Below are 19,732 nucleotides of genomic sequence, written 5' to 3'. Positions count from 1 at the left end.
GGAGCGCTGGTCTGACTGGTAAAGACTTAGACTAACAGTTGTTTCCTTAGCGATTTTGAAGCCTCAAGTGTTGTCTCCAGCTTCCACTCTCACTGCTAGGAAATTCAGTGTATCTGCTGCCCTGGTCTGTGTCAGCTGTATCTGCCATCAAGATAAGGAGAACTATGTATACTTTCCTTTTCTTTATGCTCTAAAATTTCATGATAAGCTTTTCTTTGTTTTTCATCATTTAAATTACAGGGCCTCTTCAGTACTAGAAGATTTTCTACATTGTATTTTGAATAACTACCTTATTTTCCTTTTTCTGTCTCTCGCCCTTATACTTACACTGTCTTCTGAATGTTAATATTGTGCCAGGCTTTGGTAAAACATTTTCATATGATCTTAATCTTGAAAATAAGAAAAGGAAGTTCAGCTACCTTCTATAGTTGAGGAAAGTAAGGTTTTAGGAAGTTAAACACTTTGTTCAGTTCTTCAAATGGGTATGTGAAAAATCTGAGATTCAATGATACAAGCCACTCTTGCTTCACAACTGGGTAGAAGGGACTCTCAAAGGCTTTCAGAATATATGGGGAACCATTATAGATCCTCTGCTGTCCAGGAGAGCCAAGCCTAATGAAATTCAGAAAGGGGCTTTGGCCAGCTGGGAATAGCCAGAGTAGCCAAACTGCAGTGAGAGGTGGGGAGCGAACCTGGGAAGTCATCCGCCGAGAAGAGGCATGGTGTGGTCGAGAAGCAGCACAGAGTGAGCCTAGGTTTCAGACCTGGTCCCGAGTGCCTGAGACTTACAGTGTTTATACAAGAATAGAAATAGAAACTTCATGGTTCTTACAAATTATGATTATAATATCAGTACCAAAGCAAACATTATCTCTCTATTAGTTACTAGTCGCTGCAGCAAAATTCCAGTAAGGAAGGAAAGCGAATTTCAGCTCACAATCTGAGGGTGCCGTTGTGTTAGAGAGGCCATGACAGCAGTAGCTCAAGCAGCTGGTCACATGACTTCCATAGTCAGGAAGCAAGAGAGGTGAATTCTTCTGTGTTCCCTTTTCACCTAGACTGAGGCCCCAGTTCATGGAATAGTGCCTTTTACGGTGAGAGTGAGTCTCTCCAGCCTTAACTGGCCCCACCTTGAAGCTTACACACAGATGTGCTCACAAGATTGTCCCCTTAGAGATCCTGTGTACTGTCATGTTGACACTGTTGTCGTCATGAGTCTACCCTTTTTACCATCGCTCATGCCATCCCATCACACAAAATGCATTCAGTCCAACTTCAGAAGTTATCATTTTATTGTCTTTGACAATTCCAAAATTGCTCAAAAGTCTCCTTAACTTTGAGTCATTAAAAAGTTTTTAAAAATCAAGTTACCTTCTTCCAACATACATAGTGAAATTACCGGGCACAAGTGAGAACAAATCACGAAACCCACTTTAAGAGTTCATTAAGAGAGAGAAAGACACATGCGCAGGCCTGAGGAAGTGGTGCGGGCTGGGAAGGCAGTAGTTACCTCTTCAGAAGAGGGACGGAAGGAGAGCATGGAGTGGGCATGTTCAGTTTTTAAAGGCTGCCTAGCTCAAGCATACAGGGGCTGACATAGCTGTATCTGCCTCATGCATAGATTATGTGACCATGCAGCACGTACATATAGGGCTTGAGGGCCCTGGGTGGCTATGTAAATTGTCTGAGCACCTGATGGCGCATGTGTGGCCTCGAACCAGAAAGTGCCAGAGTTTGGGGTGATTAGACATTTTGCCAAAGCGCTGGGTGATGGAAACCTAACACATAGTAGGGCACAGAGTAGACATTCCAGTTCTAGAAGAGAGAAATTGGGGCGGGGGCATAACATGGGAACGTAAGACTAAAACCCAGAGGGGAAAACACCAAATTCTTTAGCTCCAAATGTGGTGTCTAGGGAACACGATGGACTCACTGTACTCCATAATGCTTGGCCGCCCTGCCCCTGCGGCTCTGCTACTGTAGCACATGGAGCCTTTCTCTTGAGCCACCTCTAATCCATGTCTCTAGCTTTCCTCAGTGGATATCTCATGGTCCTGGCATCTCCATCATCTTGAATTCTCCATTGCAGCTTGGGCTTCCCATTCGCAGGCAGCTTTATGCAGTGGGCTCCCTGGGCCTTCTTGAAAGGAATCCAACCTTGCCTCATGTAGCTTGGCCTCAGGCATTCTGGAATCTCAGTCAAGCCTGTGTGACTTCCTCACTCTTGCATCTGTCATGGCTGTAAGGCCAGTAACACAAGGATAGGATTCCCAAGTTTTGCTGTCAGCAGCAAAATGTAGCCTGACATTCCAGCATCCAGTTGCATGGGCCTCTGTGGGTCTTCCAGGATGACCCTGGGAAAACTTCCCTAGGTGGTAGTAGTTAACCAAGGAACCTCTTTGGTGATATTCTCAATTTAGGGTCTCCTTTCAATGAATTTAATTTTTTTAAACAATCTTTTCTCATTTTACATACCAGTCCCAGTTCCCATTCCCTCCCCTCTTCCCGCTCCCTCCACATTCCCCCCAGCCCATCCCCCCATTCAATCCTCAGAGAGAGAGAGAATAAATATTTCTGTAGGTAGTCAACAAAGTCTGGCACATCCCTTTGAGGCAGGACCAAGGCCCTCCCCGCCTGTATCTAGGCTGAGCAAGGTACCCCTCCATAGAGAATGGGCTCCAAAAAGCCAGCTCATACCCTAGGGATAAATCCTGGTCGCACTGCCAATGGCCCCACAGACTGCCTAAGCCACACTATTGTCACCCGCATTCAGAGGGTCTAATGTGGTGCTATGCAGGTTTCGCCACTGTCAGTCCAGAGTCAGTAAGCTCCCATTAACTCAGCTGTTTCTGTGGATATCTCCATCATGGTCTTGATCTCTTTGCTCATATTATCGCTCCTACTTCTCTTTGACTGGATTCTGGGAGCTCAGCCCAGTGCCTAGCTGTAAATCTCTGGATCTGCTTCCATCAGTTGCTGGATGAAGGTTCTATGTAATCAATCTGATTACAGGGGAAGGCCAGTTCAGGCACTCTCTCTAATATGTCTTAGGTTCTTAGCTAGGGGTCATCCTTGTGGATTCCTGGCAACTTCCCTAGTGCCAGGTGTCTGGGTGTCACCCCCCCCCATCCCTCATGTTCTCCTCTCTCTCCCCTTCCCCCTCCCCATGAATTTGTATTTATACAAGAGCTTTTGTTGGGTAGGATTTTCCCTCAGGGTACCTTTCCTGTTGTCTAGATTTTTTTTTAATGATGTTAATCTTTACAATTCTAGCTGCTTTCTGGGTACTGGCCTTATCTACAAATTTGAGTTTCTTTTCTCTGACAGATACCACAATTCTGTTCCCTTTTGTTCTCTGACTATAGAATCAGACCAGAACATGCTACAGCCTGGATACTGTCTGTCTTCAGGTTTTTATTACTGTGAACAGACACCATGACCTCAACAACTCTTTTAAAGGAAAACACTTGATTGAGGTGGTGGCTTACAGTTTCAGAGGTTTAGTCCATTAACATCATGGCAGGGAGCATGGTAGTGTGTAGGCAGATATAGTGCTGGAGAACTCTGTATTTTGATCCAAAAGCAACAGGAAGTGAACTGAGTGTCACACTGAGTGAAGCTTGAGCAAAGGAGACCACAAAGCCCACCCCCACGGTGTAACAAATTTCCTCCAACAAGGCCACACCTACTCTAACAAAGCTACACCTCCTAATAGTGCCACTCTCTTTGAGGACTATTTTCTTTCAAACCATCACATTCCACTCCATGGCTTGTAGCCATATCATAATGCAAAAATGCATTCAGTCCAACTTCCAAAGTCCCCATAGTCTCATATCACAACCTCAAAATTACCTAAAAGTTTAAAATTCAAAGTCTCTTCTGAGATTCATGCAATCTCTTAATCAAAATCAAAAAGCAGATCACATACTTCCAACATATGATGACACAGGATACACATTACCATTCCAGAATACAGGGAAGGGAGCATAGTGAGGAAATACTGGACCAAAGCAACACTGAAAACCATTTGGGCAAACACCAAACACTGCCTCTCCATGTCTGATGCCAAAACACTCTTCAGATCTCCAAGTCCTGGCAGCTTTGTTGACTGCAACACAACTTCTTTTTCTTGGGCTGGTTCTACTCCCCGTTAGCAGGTATCCCATTGCTCTGGCATCTCCAACATACTGGGGTCTCCATGGCGATTCAGGCTTCAGTTTCACAGCTTTTTCAGTGACTTCCCTTCACTACCTAAGCTTGACTGTTCTGGAACTTGCTCTGTGGACCAGGCTGGCCTTGAACTCTTAGATCCGCCACCCTTTGCCTCTGGAGTGCTGGGATTAAAGATGTGCAACACTACACCTGAATCTAAGCTTTTCTCATTTTTTGTTTTATTTTTGTTTGTTCGTTTTGTTTTGTTTTTCAAGACAAGGTTTCTCTGCAGCTCTGGCTGACTTGTAACTTGCTTTGTAGACCAGCCTGGCCTTGAACTCAGATCCACTTGCCTCTGCCTCCAGAGTGTTGGGATTGTAAGTGTGCACCACCACTGCCCAGCTTCTAAACTTTTCTTTAATTCTTTTTTACAAGTTGGAAACTTAGCTGGATGGAATCTTGCCCTGAGGTCACTACTCCCTTTATTCCATTTCTAAATCTGTTTATCTCCTTGATCACAGAACTTAACTCCATTCCACATACTGGTGCTCCTTTCCTTCTCAAATTTTGCATTTTCTTGCTCCTTTTAATTTATAAATCTGTTAAAGAGTGACCAGTAATAACAACCACACAGCAGAGTCAATACTGGACTATTTGGAGATTTCTTCTGACAGTGGAATTAATCCAGATTTCTTCACTTTAGCCTCAGGCAGACTCTTTAGACAAGGGCAAAAAGCAGCCACTTTCTTCACTAAAATATCACAAACATGATCTCTAGGCAATGTACAAAAATTCTTCTCTGAAATCTCAAGCCAGCCCGCAACAGTTCAAATCACTCCTTTCACTATTGTCTACCATGCTCCAACTGGTATGGCCTGTTAATCAGTTCTTAAAAGCATTCCACTGCTTTCCTAACCCAAACTTGCAAAATCTAAAGTCCTCCGAACAAAAGCATGGCCAAGCCTATCTCAGCATACTCAGACCCCAGTACGAACTTCTGTCTTAGGGTTTCTATTGCTGTGAAGAGACACCATAAGCACTCTTATAAAGGAAAGCATTTAATTAAAGTGGCATCATAGAGTTTCAGAGGTTTAGTCCATCATCATCATGGCAGAGAGCATGGTGGTGTGCAGGCAGACATGGTGCTGGGGAATTCTTCTCAATCAAAGGCAACAGGAAGTAAACTGAGTGTAGCATTGAATGAAGCTTGAGCAAAGGAGACCTCCAAGGTCATCCCCACAACACAGTTCCTCCAACAGGACCACACCTATTTTAGCAAACCCACACCTCCTAATAGTACCACTCCCTTTAGGGGCCATTTTCTTTTAAACCATCAAACTATCCTGAGATTTCCTCTGCCTAAAAGATTAGACCATCGTCTTTGAGTTCAGCCTCACTCAGAGTCTCAGTACAGGCAGAATGCAGCCAGATAATCAATTTGCCAGAATATGATGTGACTGGCCTCTGTCCAGTTCCCAGTAGAGTTCTTGTTTCCCTCTGAAACTGCATCACCTAGACCTCCACTGCCCACAGTTCTGTTGGCTTCTTAATCTTACAAACACATACTGGGTCAGTCTACCAAGCTCTGCTTATAACATCCTAAGGCTTTTTTAGTCTGAAATTCCACTCTTCTGCATTTTTCCTCAAACCAGTTCCAAAGGTCCAAGAAACATGAGGTCAGTTTCATCAAGTAACAAGCCCACTCCTGGTATTAGTTCTTTTGTATTAGTTACTTTTAGCATTGCTGCAACAAAGTATCCAGCAAAAGCAGTTGAAGAAATAGAGTTTATTTTGGTTTAGATTTTGAGTGTAGTCCTGTTCCCTGGAGCATGAGACAGTTGGTCATATTGCATCCAGTCTGGAAGTAAGAGAGGTGAATGTTGCTGTTTGGCTCTTTTCTTCTTTTTCTTCCTAGACTCCAACACACATAATGATGCCACCCACATTTATAGTGTGGTTCTTCCTACCTCATTCAATCAATCGAGAAACTCTCTCACACACGTGCCTAGAAGTTTGTCTCTTAGGTCTGTCAGGGTAACAATCATTATTAATATTACAAGTTTCCTTCTTTATTAGAAAACTATAAAAAGTTTTAGGAAATATCCATATTGGGAAATAATAGGCGATAAGACAAATGAAATGTAAGTGAGATACAAATAGAGTACCCCGGAAGGCTAGACAGGTGGTCTGCAGTATCAGCATGCACATGCCAACAGACAGATGTGCATACTGATTGTGAGGATTCATGGCAGCAGTCATCATTAAATTGTCCCAACTAGACCCCTGCCTTTTCTAGCCTATCTGTGAATTAGAAGGGCATTCATATTTGTTTACCCTTGCTTTCCTCAGCTCCCCACTCCTTTCCCCCTCCCCATGTGTGTATGTGTGTGTGTGTGTGTGTAGGTGTGTGTCTAAGAGTTTGCAAGCAACGGTTGTGTTGCAGATTCTCACAGGTAATTCTTTTGCAGTTAGCACTGAGGGCAGCACCATCTTATGAAGATTTTGTGGCAGCGCTAACCATAAAAGAAGGTGACCACCAGAAAGAAGCTTTCAGTACCGGGATGCAGAGGGACCTCAGCCTTTACCTCCCTGCTATGGAAAAGCAGCTGGCCATACTGGACACTTTATACGAGATCCACGGGCTGGAGTCTGATGAGGTGGTGTGACGGCTATAGGACAGCACCTCCTAACTTCAGGGAATAAAGTTTGCTAAAGTGTTGTGTCGCCCTAGTTAATTTCCAGCAACAGCTTCGATGCCCTCCAACTCCTTTCCTTGGGGAGATGGACAGGAGGAAGCGAAACCTAGAGCTTTTATAGAATTGTTTTAATGTGTTTGTGTTTGGTGTGTTTAAAAAATCAAGGTGCTAAATATTTCAGTTCAACAGGCCTACTGGAAACCAAATCATAGCTATCATAGACTTGAATAGCAAGCAGTAAGAGCAAAATCAACAAACTGACTTGTTGGGATCATACTTTGTATTGCTCTGTTTCAGTTATTAGTTTTAGTGGACCACCCAAACCCAAGCACTATGCAGGACTATAACACAAAGCCAGTGTTTAAAATAGCTTAGGAGTTGACTGAGCATTGGAGGGAGTGTAGGCCGCTTTGTTGAAGGACTTGCCATGTAACAGTTTGTTATTCCTAGACTGTCCCGAGTGGGTCCCTTCTCTGTGACTCTGCTGATGAGAAGGCTGTGTAGTGAAGGCATTTCTTCATTTGTGGGAAAACACTAACAAGAACTGCCATGCCTGTTGTCAGGTGAGACCGTGGCTCCAGGAGATGCTTGAGACCAGAATAGAAAGGCAGGGTAAGTCATTTGGGTAGCACATGCCACCACTCTCAATCAGTACATTTCCTGTGTATTGTTTGAATGGGACAACATAGCATAATGAGGATTCCTATCCTACTTCAGTGGTAAAGTCTTTAATAGGAAGGTCCGCTCACTTTCATGAAGTATCTTGTTTCTGTTTATTTTATTTTTATTTATTTATTTTTTGCCTAGCTTCATGAACTCTCTTCAGCAAAAGAGCCAGGTAGCTTTCAAATGTGAACTAGATCACCCACATATTGAAGTCACTCAGTGTACTGTTTCAAAGAACAGAGTCGAGAACTTACCTGAAGAACCCACATCTGGAGGTGAAATAGGAAATTTGCTGTTTGATGACCTTCCCAGGTGATACTCAATTGGTTGAGCTACCAATTGAATTCTAGTTTTTCAGAATTTCCATTCTCCTGCAAAAACCAAATGATCGCATCCTCTAACCCCAAGAGGAAGGGGGTATCATTCAAGTAAAATAATTAAACGGAGAGTGAGTAGACCGGCAGCGTGGGTAACACTGCTTGTGGCATTTCTATAAAGAATGACAAGGTGCCCTTGTCTCCCAGTAATGATCCAAGCTGCCTAGAGTATGCATAGGGGAGAAGCCATGAGTACCCTCTCCAGGAAATGCTCCTCCATAACAAGGAAGGTCTTTCCAGCATAAGCAGTCCCCCAAAGAAAGTGACCCCTTTGCCAGGTACAGGTGAAGGGAGTGGCTGTGCCTGCTGCACACACTAGGGCTCTGCAGAGAGTTTTGTGCAGGGAAAGGTACTGGCTTTGTTTTTTGTTGTCTTTAAGCAAGTGGGCATTTCCTCAAGTTATTGAAGCAGTAGAGCGGGCCACAGTGGTGCATGAAGTCCAAGCTACTCAGGAGTATGAGGTGGAACTATCACTTGAGCCCAGAGTTTGGAGGTTAACCTGGGCAACATAGCAAGAGACCTTGCCTCTTAAAATATCTTTTAAAAAAAAAAGCTTACGTGAAGCAAGCATTTTGCTTACATGAGAAGTTGTAGCAAGTAAACAGGAGCAGGAAGAAGGGCCTGCAATTACTAACAGTGTGCTGCTTTGCTCCCACAAGAGCTTCCTATGGGTCCTCTTCCCTGGCTGGTGGAGATCTGAGGGGGAGCTAGGGCGTAGTTAGACCTGCTGTCCATGGCATAGCCTCTTAAGACCAGAAAAAGAAAAGGCAGCTAATCTGCTGTCTGAGAGTGGGTGTGCCGTCCGTGCTGTGCTAACAGGAAATTGATGCTAAGCATGGCTGCACTAAGCAGCTCTGGGTGCCTCTGTGGTCTCTAGAACCCAGGCCTGGGGCACTCTGAGAACACTTTGGTCTACAGTGAGGCTCCAAGTGCACAGCTGCCATGCCAGGCAGTCTGTTTATAGTTCATTCTTCCTGGATTGCTAGTTGCCTGTTTCTCATTTTAGTTAAAGCCAGGTTTTGTTTCTTCTGATTTTCCGTTACTTGCTAAGAAAGGGTTAATAAGAAAAGATCCTGAAAGTGCTGCCAGGGGCCTTCCAAGAGCTCTGGCATCCCTAAGCCACCCTCACCCTAACAGGTGAAGGACTGTTGTGTTTGTTGACAGAATGCTCACCTTGTCTTTATTGCTAACGACAGTTTTTTGGGTTATTTTCTAGTGTAAATTTAAGAGAGGAGCTGGAGACTAGGGAAATGCATCTCCCTAGACACTAGCAGGCTTGACTAAGTAGCGTTGGCTGAACCGTTGGCTGACCCCTTCCTCATGGAGTACTGCCCCACCACCATGCATTACATCAGTCTGCTCTTCTCCCCACCCCGTGAAGCTCAGCTCCACACTGCCTGGCATCAATTGTGACAAGGCTTTTGTTTTTAAAAAATAAATCTGATTATAACCAAAACTTACCGAAAGAAACTAACTTGGAGGTGTGTTCCATTGAGGGTGGAAACCAGCTTGTAACGGAGGCAGAGGTGATTCCCATGGCAGCTCTTGACACAACCTGAAACATGAAGGGTGTTTTGAGTATGTAGTGGCTTGTTACTTCCAAGTCATGCTGAGGGGGAAAGCATCATTTCACATCACTTCCGTAATGGGGGACATTGTCTATACCCCCTCTTTCAGCCTTGGGGCTTTTTCTTCTCTGCTACTGAGCATTGCTAGCATTGAGCTGCAGCCTCCCCCCATCAACTTGCCTCAGTGATTCCACCCCTAGCTCTTGTTTACCCTGTAGCAGCAGCAGCAGCAGCAGCCGCAGCCTGGTCCAGGATCTGTTACCTACCTACGCAAACTGCCAGAGCTTCGGGGAGAGCTGTGTGCACATTTGTAGCTGTAAGGTAGGGGAAGGTCACGGTGGGAGTGCTGGGTGCCACAGGGAGTGTGCACACCTCTGCCTTTGATTATTCCTTGTACAGTCTGTGTGTTCATCTTTCTACCTGCCGAGCAGTGTTTTAGGTAAGAGAAATGTATGGTAGGGTTGGGAAATTCAGTGCACTATGTTAAATTTGGAAGTGAGAAGAGCCGAAGAATTTTTTCTAAAGAAAACTAGTCCAATTTTAAAGGTCATATATAAGGAGAGATTTCAGATAAAGCAACAGAGACATGAGAGGGTTTTGAGCAATACAAGATAGAAGGCATTTTAGAGACTTTCCGGAGAACAGGTTTTTTGTGAATTTCCGACTAGACCACCATGTCCTGTCATGTTGTGTTTCTGAACCATGAGTTCAAACCACTGCTTCTGATTTAGTCCCAGGTTCGCAACAGTTCGACTCTCCACCCTGATTTCACTACCAAACATTTGTAAGGTTGAAGGTTTGTAGATGTAACCACGATCTGTGTTGAGCCATCGTTCAGCTCAGCGATCTCATGTTTGACCATAGGGAGCCAGACCTGAGATGCTTTGTGACACTGCTCAGTCCGCATGATTGTGTGCGGCAGACCCCAGAAGTACACATGAAGTGCTGTACTGAGAAATGTGTTCTTCCGTGTGCTTCTGTGTGACCTGCGGTCGCTTACTCAGGGCTGTCACAGTAACGACGTAACTATCCAGTAGCTGTCTGATGGTGTCCCAGGGCTTTATCAGTAACAAGGTTATAGATGTACAATGTTAGTTGAGGTCCTTTAACTGCTCACTGGCCCTCCCCGGGAATGCTCCCGGTCCAACCCCGTCTAGACTAGCCTGAAGACCATTTGCATGATTTCTTACTGCACAGCTGCATTCAAGAAATCTAGGATGTGATCAACCAGTCACTGGTGATGCCTCGCATACAGATGACGCATGCGTTGATCTCTCTTCTCCATTGTCTATTTATAGCCTTTAATTGAAAGGAAAAAATGCCCCTACTCTGCAATGCGAGTTTTTCAGGATTCTTGTAAATTGTAAATCCTTGAATCACTCCTCAGAGTGAAAGGCATTTCCAGCCGAGCTGTAGGGGCATAATATCCAGCTTGTTTTAAATGTCTCATGTATTTAAAGTGTGGTCAGTGCCCTCCTCTCCTTACCCTGGGTCGGGTGGTCCCTTCACCCTGTGGTGGATGGTTTTGTCAGCCCTAGCGTGGATGGCTTCATTGCACAGCTTATCCCATCCACACAGAACTCTGTGTGCCCACAGTAGGTGGAGTCATGAAGAGAAGGATGATCTAGACGGTGGATGAGCCAGCTTCATGGCACGAGAAATGTACGGTTCCCATGTGACATGAGAATTTCACTAGAATGTCATTCAACAGCCCAACTACCTCATGTGAAATTGGCTGTGGACAACCTGTGTCAGGTGGGAAATGTGTTCAGAGAACTTTATTCTGGTTAATAAATTGAACAGTGTGGTGTCTCTGTGAAGAAGAAGCATGTTATACCAGATGCCAAAGGCTAAACTATAAATAGATTTTTCTTGGGTTCCTTTCCACGTTAATGTTTAATTCCACAGTCTGTATCCTCATGAGTGTTTGTAGTTTTGTAGAGCCACATGTCCTGAGTGTCTGTCACAGAATCGTGTCACCTCCTCTTGTCTCTCAGTATTTTGAATGGACATCAGAATGCTGATAGGAAACAAGTGAAACTACAAAAGCATCAAACAGCTTGTGACTTCTTGATTTAATGGAATGGACCTGTACTTAGAAATGTGTTGGAGCCTTTTAGGACCAATTGTTGAGTAGAAATCTGGTGTGCAAATTTGTCTGCTTCTCTGTCCAAGTTGTTATTCTGTATTTCATGCTAAGTGGGGCAGGGGAGGGTTTTACTTCCTTTGGAGAATGTTTGAAAACTTCTGTCAAATTTTTATATTCATTAGTTACAATAAACATTTTTAGAGTATTTTATTAAGTGTTCTTCAGGGGTTTTGTATGAGTTTTGTTTATATGCCAATGATATGCATTGTTTATGAAACTCTCACGTCATACCAGTCATCATTCCGAGCCCTTGACAGATACTAACCATTTTCTCCTGACTGTAAGCTAGGTACTATACAGAGTACCTCAGGGTACAGTTAGGAGTACTGAGGCACAGACTGGGCAGCCTCTTGCCTAATTCCCACAGCTGAAGACTGGAGACAGGCTACAAACCTAGAACCGCCAGCTCCAGGTCTTCACAAAGCTCTGAAGACCGGCAGCATCAGCCAGTGTAGTGGCATCTGCATTGGTGATCTGGGCATTCTAGAAAGACCAGCCCTTCTCAGACATGGTTCTCTTCTTTGTTTTTAGAGGTATGAGCAGCAGTGATGTCACAGCCCAGCACTACTGCCAGAGCCTGGGAAGTTCTTCCCTTAGAGCACTCCACTCCAGTGAAGCCAGATCCTTGTCTGCCTCAGAAAAGAATCTTAGAACTCAAGAGAAGCAAAATTAGTGTTCATCAAGTAGAAGAGACGGTGCACACTTCAGGTGTAAGGGAGGGGGGTTGATAGTTGATATTTTAGTTCCCCTTATATTCATACAAGTACAGCAGATGAGATACCCTCTGCACCACACACACATCGGTGTGTAACCAGGATCCACCACTGTCATCCTTCCAGAGGCACAGAAGGGAGCCTTCAGAGCGGTGATGTTCATGTTGGCACTGGTGACTGAGTACACAGGTTGCTTTGCTGTGTGAAGCTGTCCCCCTTAGAGAACAGAGCCGCCAAGTGTTTGATGACATGTGTAGCCTGTCGTAGGCCATTGTTTGTCTGTAGAGTCAGAATTGTTGAAATGGTATTAAATTTCTAAGTGTTCAAAGCCCTTCATAGATTACTCAGATGCTGGGCCCTCCCTCCGCCTTCTCCATCCTCTGACATCATTGCCCACCCCCACATGTGCCCACTTTCCCTCAGTCACTGGGGAAAGGAGGATGATGTTCCCTCCCATTGGCTTTGAATTAGTCCTATTTTTCCTGTCCTCCTTGCACACTTGGGTGGCCCTAGAGCCTAGACTCCCCGTAGATAGTCTTTAAATTACAGCTGGACTGAGTGGTGGCTCCATTTAGACCCACCTGTCTCCTAATGTTTCTTTCAGTAGTCCTTCCTTCCCCTAAGACCCCAGAGAGAGCCTGGCTGCCCCTTAAATGTTTCCAGCTGAGGTCAGTGGACATACGCTCATCTCCTTTCTCCTTCACTCTCTGTACCCACTTTGTCTTCAAGGTCTCCTTGACACCCACATTCCCTAAGCTGCATGACCTCTCAATCCTCTTCCCTCTCACCCTGCCTGACGTGTCTTCCAAACTTGGAAATGCTCCCTTAGCTCCATGCCATGACTCAAGTCCCTGCACCAACTTGGAAAGCCACACCCCTTTGCCACTCCAAGAAAACAATTCCAAACCTCCCAGCCACAAAATCCTAGCTGCCAGTTCCTTTAACACTCCTATGTGTCTAAACGATACCATGTCAAGAGGACTTGGGAGCAGGCGGCATGACTTCGAAGGTTACTAGGCTAATTCTTTGGTGTCATGTCTAGTTATTGGTGTAGCTACCACTGACTCTGAGGTCCATGTACCCTGCCTCGGATGGTGCTTTTTCTGTCTCTGCAAGGACTTTTACAAGCTTTCTGTCACCTCAAATGGTGTTTCCTAATTCTTTCAGATGAATTATTTCTATTATCCAACTACATGAAAATAGATATGAGGCAGTGCCCCACACAGTGCAGCTCCCCCCTACTGCCCTGATTATTTAAGCAATACTCAGAGAGACTGGCTGCAATGGGGCTGGAGGGAAGGAGGAGTCAGGAGTGGAGGGCTGATTTTGTGTGTCTGTATGGCTGTGCATCTTTGCGTGTGTGTGTGTGTGTGTGTGTGTGCGTCTGTGTGCGTCTGTGTTTATGTGTCTATGCATGTGACTCTGAGTGTGTCTGTCAGTATGTCTATGTATAATATTACTTGGTCTTTGCTAATTCTACTAAAATGTGTCAATGATATTTTGGATGTCAAATTATGAAAGGGTAGGATTAGACCAGTTCATGGTTCTCAACTCTGTATATAGATCTGGTGGGAGGAGTCTAAAAGCACCAATGTCTGGGTCCCTCCCTATGCGTCAATTCTCTGGAGCGTGGCCTTTTCCTGATGCTGTTAAACTCTCCCCAGTAATCCTGACACCCATCCCTGATTGAAATCCTTGGAGCTACTGGTGCAAGCCTTTACAATTGTCCAGGGAGCCTCTAAGGATGAATCCAGACTGCAGAACTTCTTTCCTAAGATCCAACAACATAGCAATCAAAATAAATAAAATTCTAAAAAGTTTAAAAAAAAAAACTTTGAAAGTTTCCAGGGATCAAGCAGTGGAAGGAACTGAGATTTGCATTTGTGCCTTGAGCTCCAGAGTACTAGCCAAAGATAAAGACTAGATTTCCCATCGAGACAGAATAGCTCCTAATCCCCTTTCCACTGAGGGAAAATCCAGAATCTCACTAAAATCTCGGGGTTAGAAAGGAGCTGGTAGTAAAGGAAGTCTCCTGAGAAAGCCACGTTGATTCTCCAGACTGGTTAGGACTTGTGTGGCTTTGGAGAGTTGGGATGTTGCAGGTGAAGAGGCAGATCACCTATCTGTCCTCGGTCCCCTCGCTATTTCATGTGCATCTGTGTATCCGACCAGACATGTTTCTGTCAGGGAAACCTTTGAAATGCACTGAGCCATAAGCAGACTGCTAGTTCCCACCAATCGCCCCAAAGCTGAGAACGTCATCCAACAGCCTCAGAAACACATATCAGGGATTCCCCTGCTTAATTGTAAACCATCTACTTGAGTCCTCACCAATATATTTAGCAAATGCTTGCATTTTCTGTTACAAACTTATGTAACTGATTCCACAGTGGAATGTGCCATTCAGGGGAGCCTGAATCTGTGTCCCCAGACCACAGTCACTCAGATCTGGCTCATATTACATTTGGTCTTCTCTTCAGAGTAAGCGCTGTGGTCTGAGTTGACAAACTCTTGCTGTAATGGCATCCTTCTGTCTTCCTCTGAGCAGAGTGATTCCGGGGCAGAGTTGAAGTGGGAATGCAGTTGTAGGAGTGAAAAAAGACTAGGACACACACAGCTCATCCCTCAGCTAAGAGTACAAGGCATGCACTCAGCACGGCGTCCTCAGCTAAGAGTACAAGGCATGCAGTCAGCACGGCGTCCCTCAGCTAAGAGTACAAGGCATGCAGTCAGCACGGCGTCCTCAGCTAAGAGTACAAGGCATGCAGTCAGCACGGCATCCCTCAGCTAAGAGTACAAGGCATGCAGTCAGCACGGCGTCCTCAGCTAAGAGTACAAGGCATGCAGTCAGCACGGCGTCCCTCAGCTAAGAGTACAAGGCATGCAGTCAGCACGGCGTCCTCAGCTAAGAGTACAAGGCATGCAGTCAGCACGGCGTCCCTCAGCTAAGAGTACAAGGCATGCAGTCAGCACGGTGTCCTCAGCTAAGAGTACAAGGCATGCAGTCAGCACGGCGTCCCTCAGCTAAGAGTACAAGGCATGCAGTCAGCACGGCGTCCCTCAGCTAAGAGTACAAGGCATGCAGTCAGCACGGCGTCCCTCAGCTAAGAGTACAAGGCATGCAGTCAGCACGGCGTCCCTCAGCTAAGAGTACAAGGCATGCAGTCAGCACGGCGTCCTCAGCTAAGAGTACAAGGCATGCAGTCAGCACGGTGTCCTCAGCTAAGAGTACAAGGCATGCAGTCAGCACGGCGTCCCTCAGCTAAGAGTACAAGGCATGCAGTCAGCACGGCGTCCCTCAGCTAAGAGTACAAGGCATGCAGTCAGCACGGCGTCCCTCAGCTAAGAGTACAAGGCATGCAGTCAGCACGGCGTCCCTCAGCTAAGAGTACAAGGCATGCAGTCAGCACGGCGTCCCTCAGCTAAGAGTACAAGGCATGCAGTCAGCACGGCGTCCTCAGCTAAGAGTACAAGGCATGCAGTCAGCACGGTGTCCTCAGCTAAGAGTACAAGGCATGCAGTCAGCACGGTGTCCTCAGCTAAGAGTACAAGGCATGCAGTCACCACGGTGTCCTCAGCTAAGAGTGTCACAAGGCATGCAGTCAGCACGGTGTCCTCAGCTAAGAGTACAAGGCATGCAGTCAGCACGGTGTCCTCAGCTAAGAGTACAAGGCATGCAGTCAGCACGGTGTTCTCAGCTAAGGGTGTCACAGGCATGCAGTCAGCTCGGCATTTCTCAATTAATTCCTTTTTTTTCTGAGGAGGTGTGACCAAATGTCTGTTAACCAGGTAGATCAACAAGAAACCAAAGAAAGGATTATATGTTAAGCCCATCTTGGTGAATCAATGAATTTATTGGACTTGTTTATAGGAATATAACAAGTGTCCTAGTTAGAATTTCTATTGCTGTGAAGAGGCACCATTACCACAGCAACTCTTATAATGAAAACATTTCATTGGGGCTACCTTACAGTTTCAGAGGTTTAGTCCATTATCACCATGGTGGGACATGGTGGCGTGAGGACAGACATGGTGCTGAAGAGGTAGCTGAAAGTTCTACATCTTGATCCACGGGCAGCAGAAGGAGACTGTGTCCCTTCATGGAACCTGTAGAACAACTGAAAGGTCTTTAGGTCACTGGGATGTGCTCTTGAAAGGGATCATGGGACACACACCACAGCCTCTGCCTCTGTCCCTACGCTCCTTTGACTTGTAAACCGCCTTGCTCTGCCACACACTGACAATTCTCCCCCATGGTTTTCAGACTTATCACAGGCCCAAATCAATAGGACCAGTTTATTCTGGATGGAAACAAATAATAAACAATTTAATAAACAACAAATAAAACTTTTTTGTTTATGAGTCAATAGGTTTGGTGGTTTGAAGGAGAATGGTCCCTATAGGCTCATATGTTTAAATGCTCAGGTCCCAGTTGGTGGAACTGTTGAGGAAGGATTAGGAGGTGTGGCCTTGGAAGACATATATCACTGGAGGTGGGCACTGAGGTTTCAAAAGCCCACCCCAGGTTCAGTCTCTCTTTACATCCTGATCACCAGGCAGCAGGCAAAGCTCTCAGCTTCTGCTCAGCACCTGCCTGCCTGCTTCCTGCTGTGATGAGCTGTACTACAATATTTAACTGGTCTTAATAATAAAAACCTAGCTGGGCGGTAGTGGTGCATGCCTTTAATCCCAACACTTGGGAGGCAGAGGGAGAACGATCTCTGTGACTTCCGGGCCAGTCTGGTCTATAAGAGCTAGTTCTAGGACAGGCTCCAAAGCTGCAGAGAAACCTGGTCTTGCAAAATAATAATAAAATAAAATAAAAATATGGAGTCAGATATGAGGTAGTGAAAGCTGAAATATCAGAGAAGCAGAACAGCCAGCCACAGAATCCTGTCTCCTCCTGCCTTATATTCCTCTCTCCACCCAGCCATATCATTTCCCATCTCAACCTCCCTAGTGCTGGGATTAAAGGTGTGAGCCATCACTGCTTGACTCTGTCTTTTAGATTGATTCAATCTCATGTAGCCTAGGGTGGCCTTGAATTCAGAGATCCACCTGTCTTTGCCCCCCCCCCAGGGCTAAGATTAAAGGTGTGCTCCACCACTGCCTGACCTCTATGGCTAACTAGTGTGGATAGTTCTGCACTCTGATCTTCAGGCAAGCTTAATTTGTTATAGCACAAACAAAATATCATCATAATGATCATGGACAAATCCTCTCAAACTGTAAGCCAGCCTCTAATTAAATTTTTTTTTTTTTTTTTGGTAAGAGTTGCTTTGGTCATGGTTTCTCTTCACAGCAATTGGACAATAACTAAGACATGTAGGTATTTTAACAAAGCAAATACACTAAGATTGTATGAAACCAGCAAGTGGTCTGAACTGAGGAGCATACCACAGATGTAAGCAATTTTAAACAAAATGATCTGGCAACTAAGTGTGCTATAGTCAGAAGAGGGGGATGGGTGGAGAACAGGTGGATCCAATTTAGAAGAGACGCTCATGCAAGAGGCAGAGTCCCTGCAGGTGTACTCTGCCCTTAAGAAACTTGGACCCTGCTTTCCAGCTTGGGCCCGGCAGAATGGCTCCCGCAAAGAAGGGTGGCGAGAAGAAGAAGGGCCGTTCTGCCATCAACGAGGTGGTGACCCGAGAATACACCATCAACATTCACAAGCACATCCATGGCGTGGGCTTCAAGAAGCATGCTCCTAGGGCACTCAAAGAAATCCGGAAAATTGACATGAAGGAGATGGGGACTCCAGATGTGCGGATTGATACCAGGCTCAATAAAGCCGTCTGGGCCAAAGGAATAAGGAATGTTCCATATCATATCCGGGTACGTTTGTCCAGAAAACGTAATGAGAATGAGGACTCACCAAACAAACTCTACACATTGGTAACTTACGTGCCTGGCTACAGACAGTCAATGTGGATGAGAACTAACCTACTGAATCTCAAATAAAGTCGGAGAACTGCCAAAAAAAAAAAGAAAGAAACTTGGACCCTGAATGCCTAAAACACGTATTCAGACATGACCAGGAGCAACAGGAAAGAAAAAGACTGGCTACAGAGAATATTGTAGAAGAAATAAATGAGCTAGAAAAACCCGGATGTTGTGGCACACACCTATGATCCCAGTACCTAGGAAGTGAAGACAGAGGATCCTGAATTTGAAGCCAGTCAGAGCCAGGACTGGCTGGTTTTATGACAACTTGACCCAAGCTAGAGTATCAGAGGCAACGGACCAACAGATGAATAAAATGTGCATATATAGAGTGGAATTTTGCTCGGCTATGAAGAATGGAATTATGACATTTACAAGATGGACCTGGAGATCATAGTGTTGATACATAATGCCAGGTGTGGTGGTGCACACCTTTAATTCCAGCACTTGGGAGGCAGAGGCAAGTGGATCTCCGTGAGTTCGAGGCCAGCCTGGTCTACATATTGAACTCCAGGACGGCCAGGACTATCTAGAGAGACCCTGTCTCTAAACCCCTTCCCCGAAAAAAAAGAGAAAAAGAAAAAAATATGATATATATATATATATATATATGACAATGCCATTCTTTGTGTGCTACCAAAAGGTTGATATCAATGAATGAATGGTTTTTGTTCTAGAAAATCCACCAGAAAATGCTAGACTCTCAAATATTCTGAGGAAGTTGCTTCACCACTACTCCATAAAAGCAAGTCATCAGGGGCCTGGATTCAGTGAAAAATAAAGAGTTTTAGTGACAGAAAGTAATAGAGGGTCATTTCCAAAGTTCTGGATAGAAAAAAAGAAAAACCACTATGCATGATTGCAGGCAAGAGAAAAGCAGAATGTCAAGTTTTGCTAAGCATGCAGGAGGCTTGTAGCACACCTCTAAAGAAGCTATTGGACAGAACCAGCAGTTCAGCAGCACAGCAAACTGTGTGTAATTAAGAAATTAAAACCTCAGTCCACTTTCTAGACAAAGGTGCCTCGAGTCAGGTTAGGTATTGGCCCAGATGAAGAAAGAACACAGGACAGCTGCAAGCCCCTGCCAGGCAGCTAGTGCCACCCAGGCTGAATGTGTGGAGCAGAAACTTATTCTTTTTATTGTTTCTACACTTGTTCTGTATTTTGAGACGCAGTCTCCCCGTGTGGTCCAAGCTGGCTCTAAAGGAAATCCCTCAGTCCCAAACCACAGTCCAAAACAGGACCCAGGCTTCAAGAAACCTGCTGCCCATGGGCTTCTGGAAAGTGATCCTCCTCCCCCACTACCACACTGGCCCTGGAGCCAGGAGGTTGCAAAAATAGGCATGCTGGTTCAGACTGCAGCCTTCCTGTGACCCACCCACAAGCCATTTCTGGGCCACAGGAAGCCAGGCACTCCTCCCTACTCTGCACTACAAGGGCTAAGTCCCAAACACTGAACAGACTC

General features: G+C 45.3%; 1 protein-coding gene and 1 pseudogene across 2 annotated transcripts in view; both read left to right on the top strand.

The window, feature by feature from the left end:
- Plekha8 (pleckstrin homology domain containing A8) overlaps positions 1-11,701 on the top strand; it is a 61,830-nt gene extending 50,129 nt beyond the window's left edge. The window contains exon 14 of one of the 2 annotated variants that reach the window (XR_009057038.1): positions 6,621-6,692. Coding sequence is in view for 1 of the 2 variants with exons in the window: in XM_057768848.1 (XP_057624831.1) it covers positions 6,621-6,818 (198 nt within the window). In the remaining variant the exon portion in view is untranslated. Of the gene's footprint in view, positions 1-6,620 lie in introns of both variants that reach the window. The other variant, XM_057768848.1, reaches the window with a different exon arrangement.
- A 6,194-nt stretch (positions 11,702-17,895) lies between these two features.
- On the top strand, positions 17,896-18,266 carry LOC130886611 (60S ribosomal protein L31-like; annotated as a pseudogene).
- Positions 18,267-19,732: the final 1,466 nt, after the last annotated feature.

Source organism: Chionomys nivalis, chromosome 1 (assembly GCF_950005125.1).
Source record: "Chionomys nivalis chromosome 1, mChiNiv1.1, whole genome shotgun sequence".
Lineage (NCBI taxonomy): Eukaryota > Metazoa > Chordata > Mammalia > Rodentia > Cricetidae > Chionomys > Chionomys nivalis.
The sequence above is the reverse complement of the archived record's forward strand: the minus strand, read 5'-3'. Positions and strand labels throughout refer to the sequence as shown.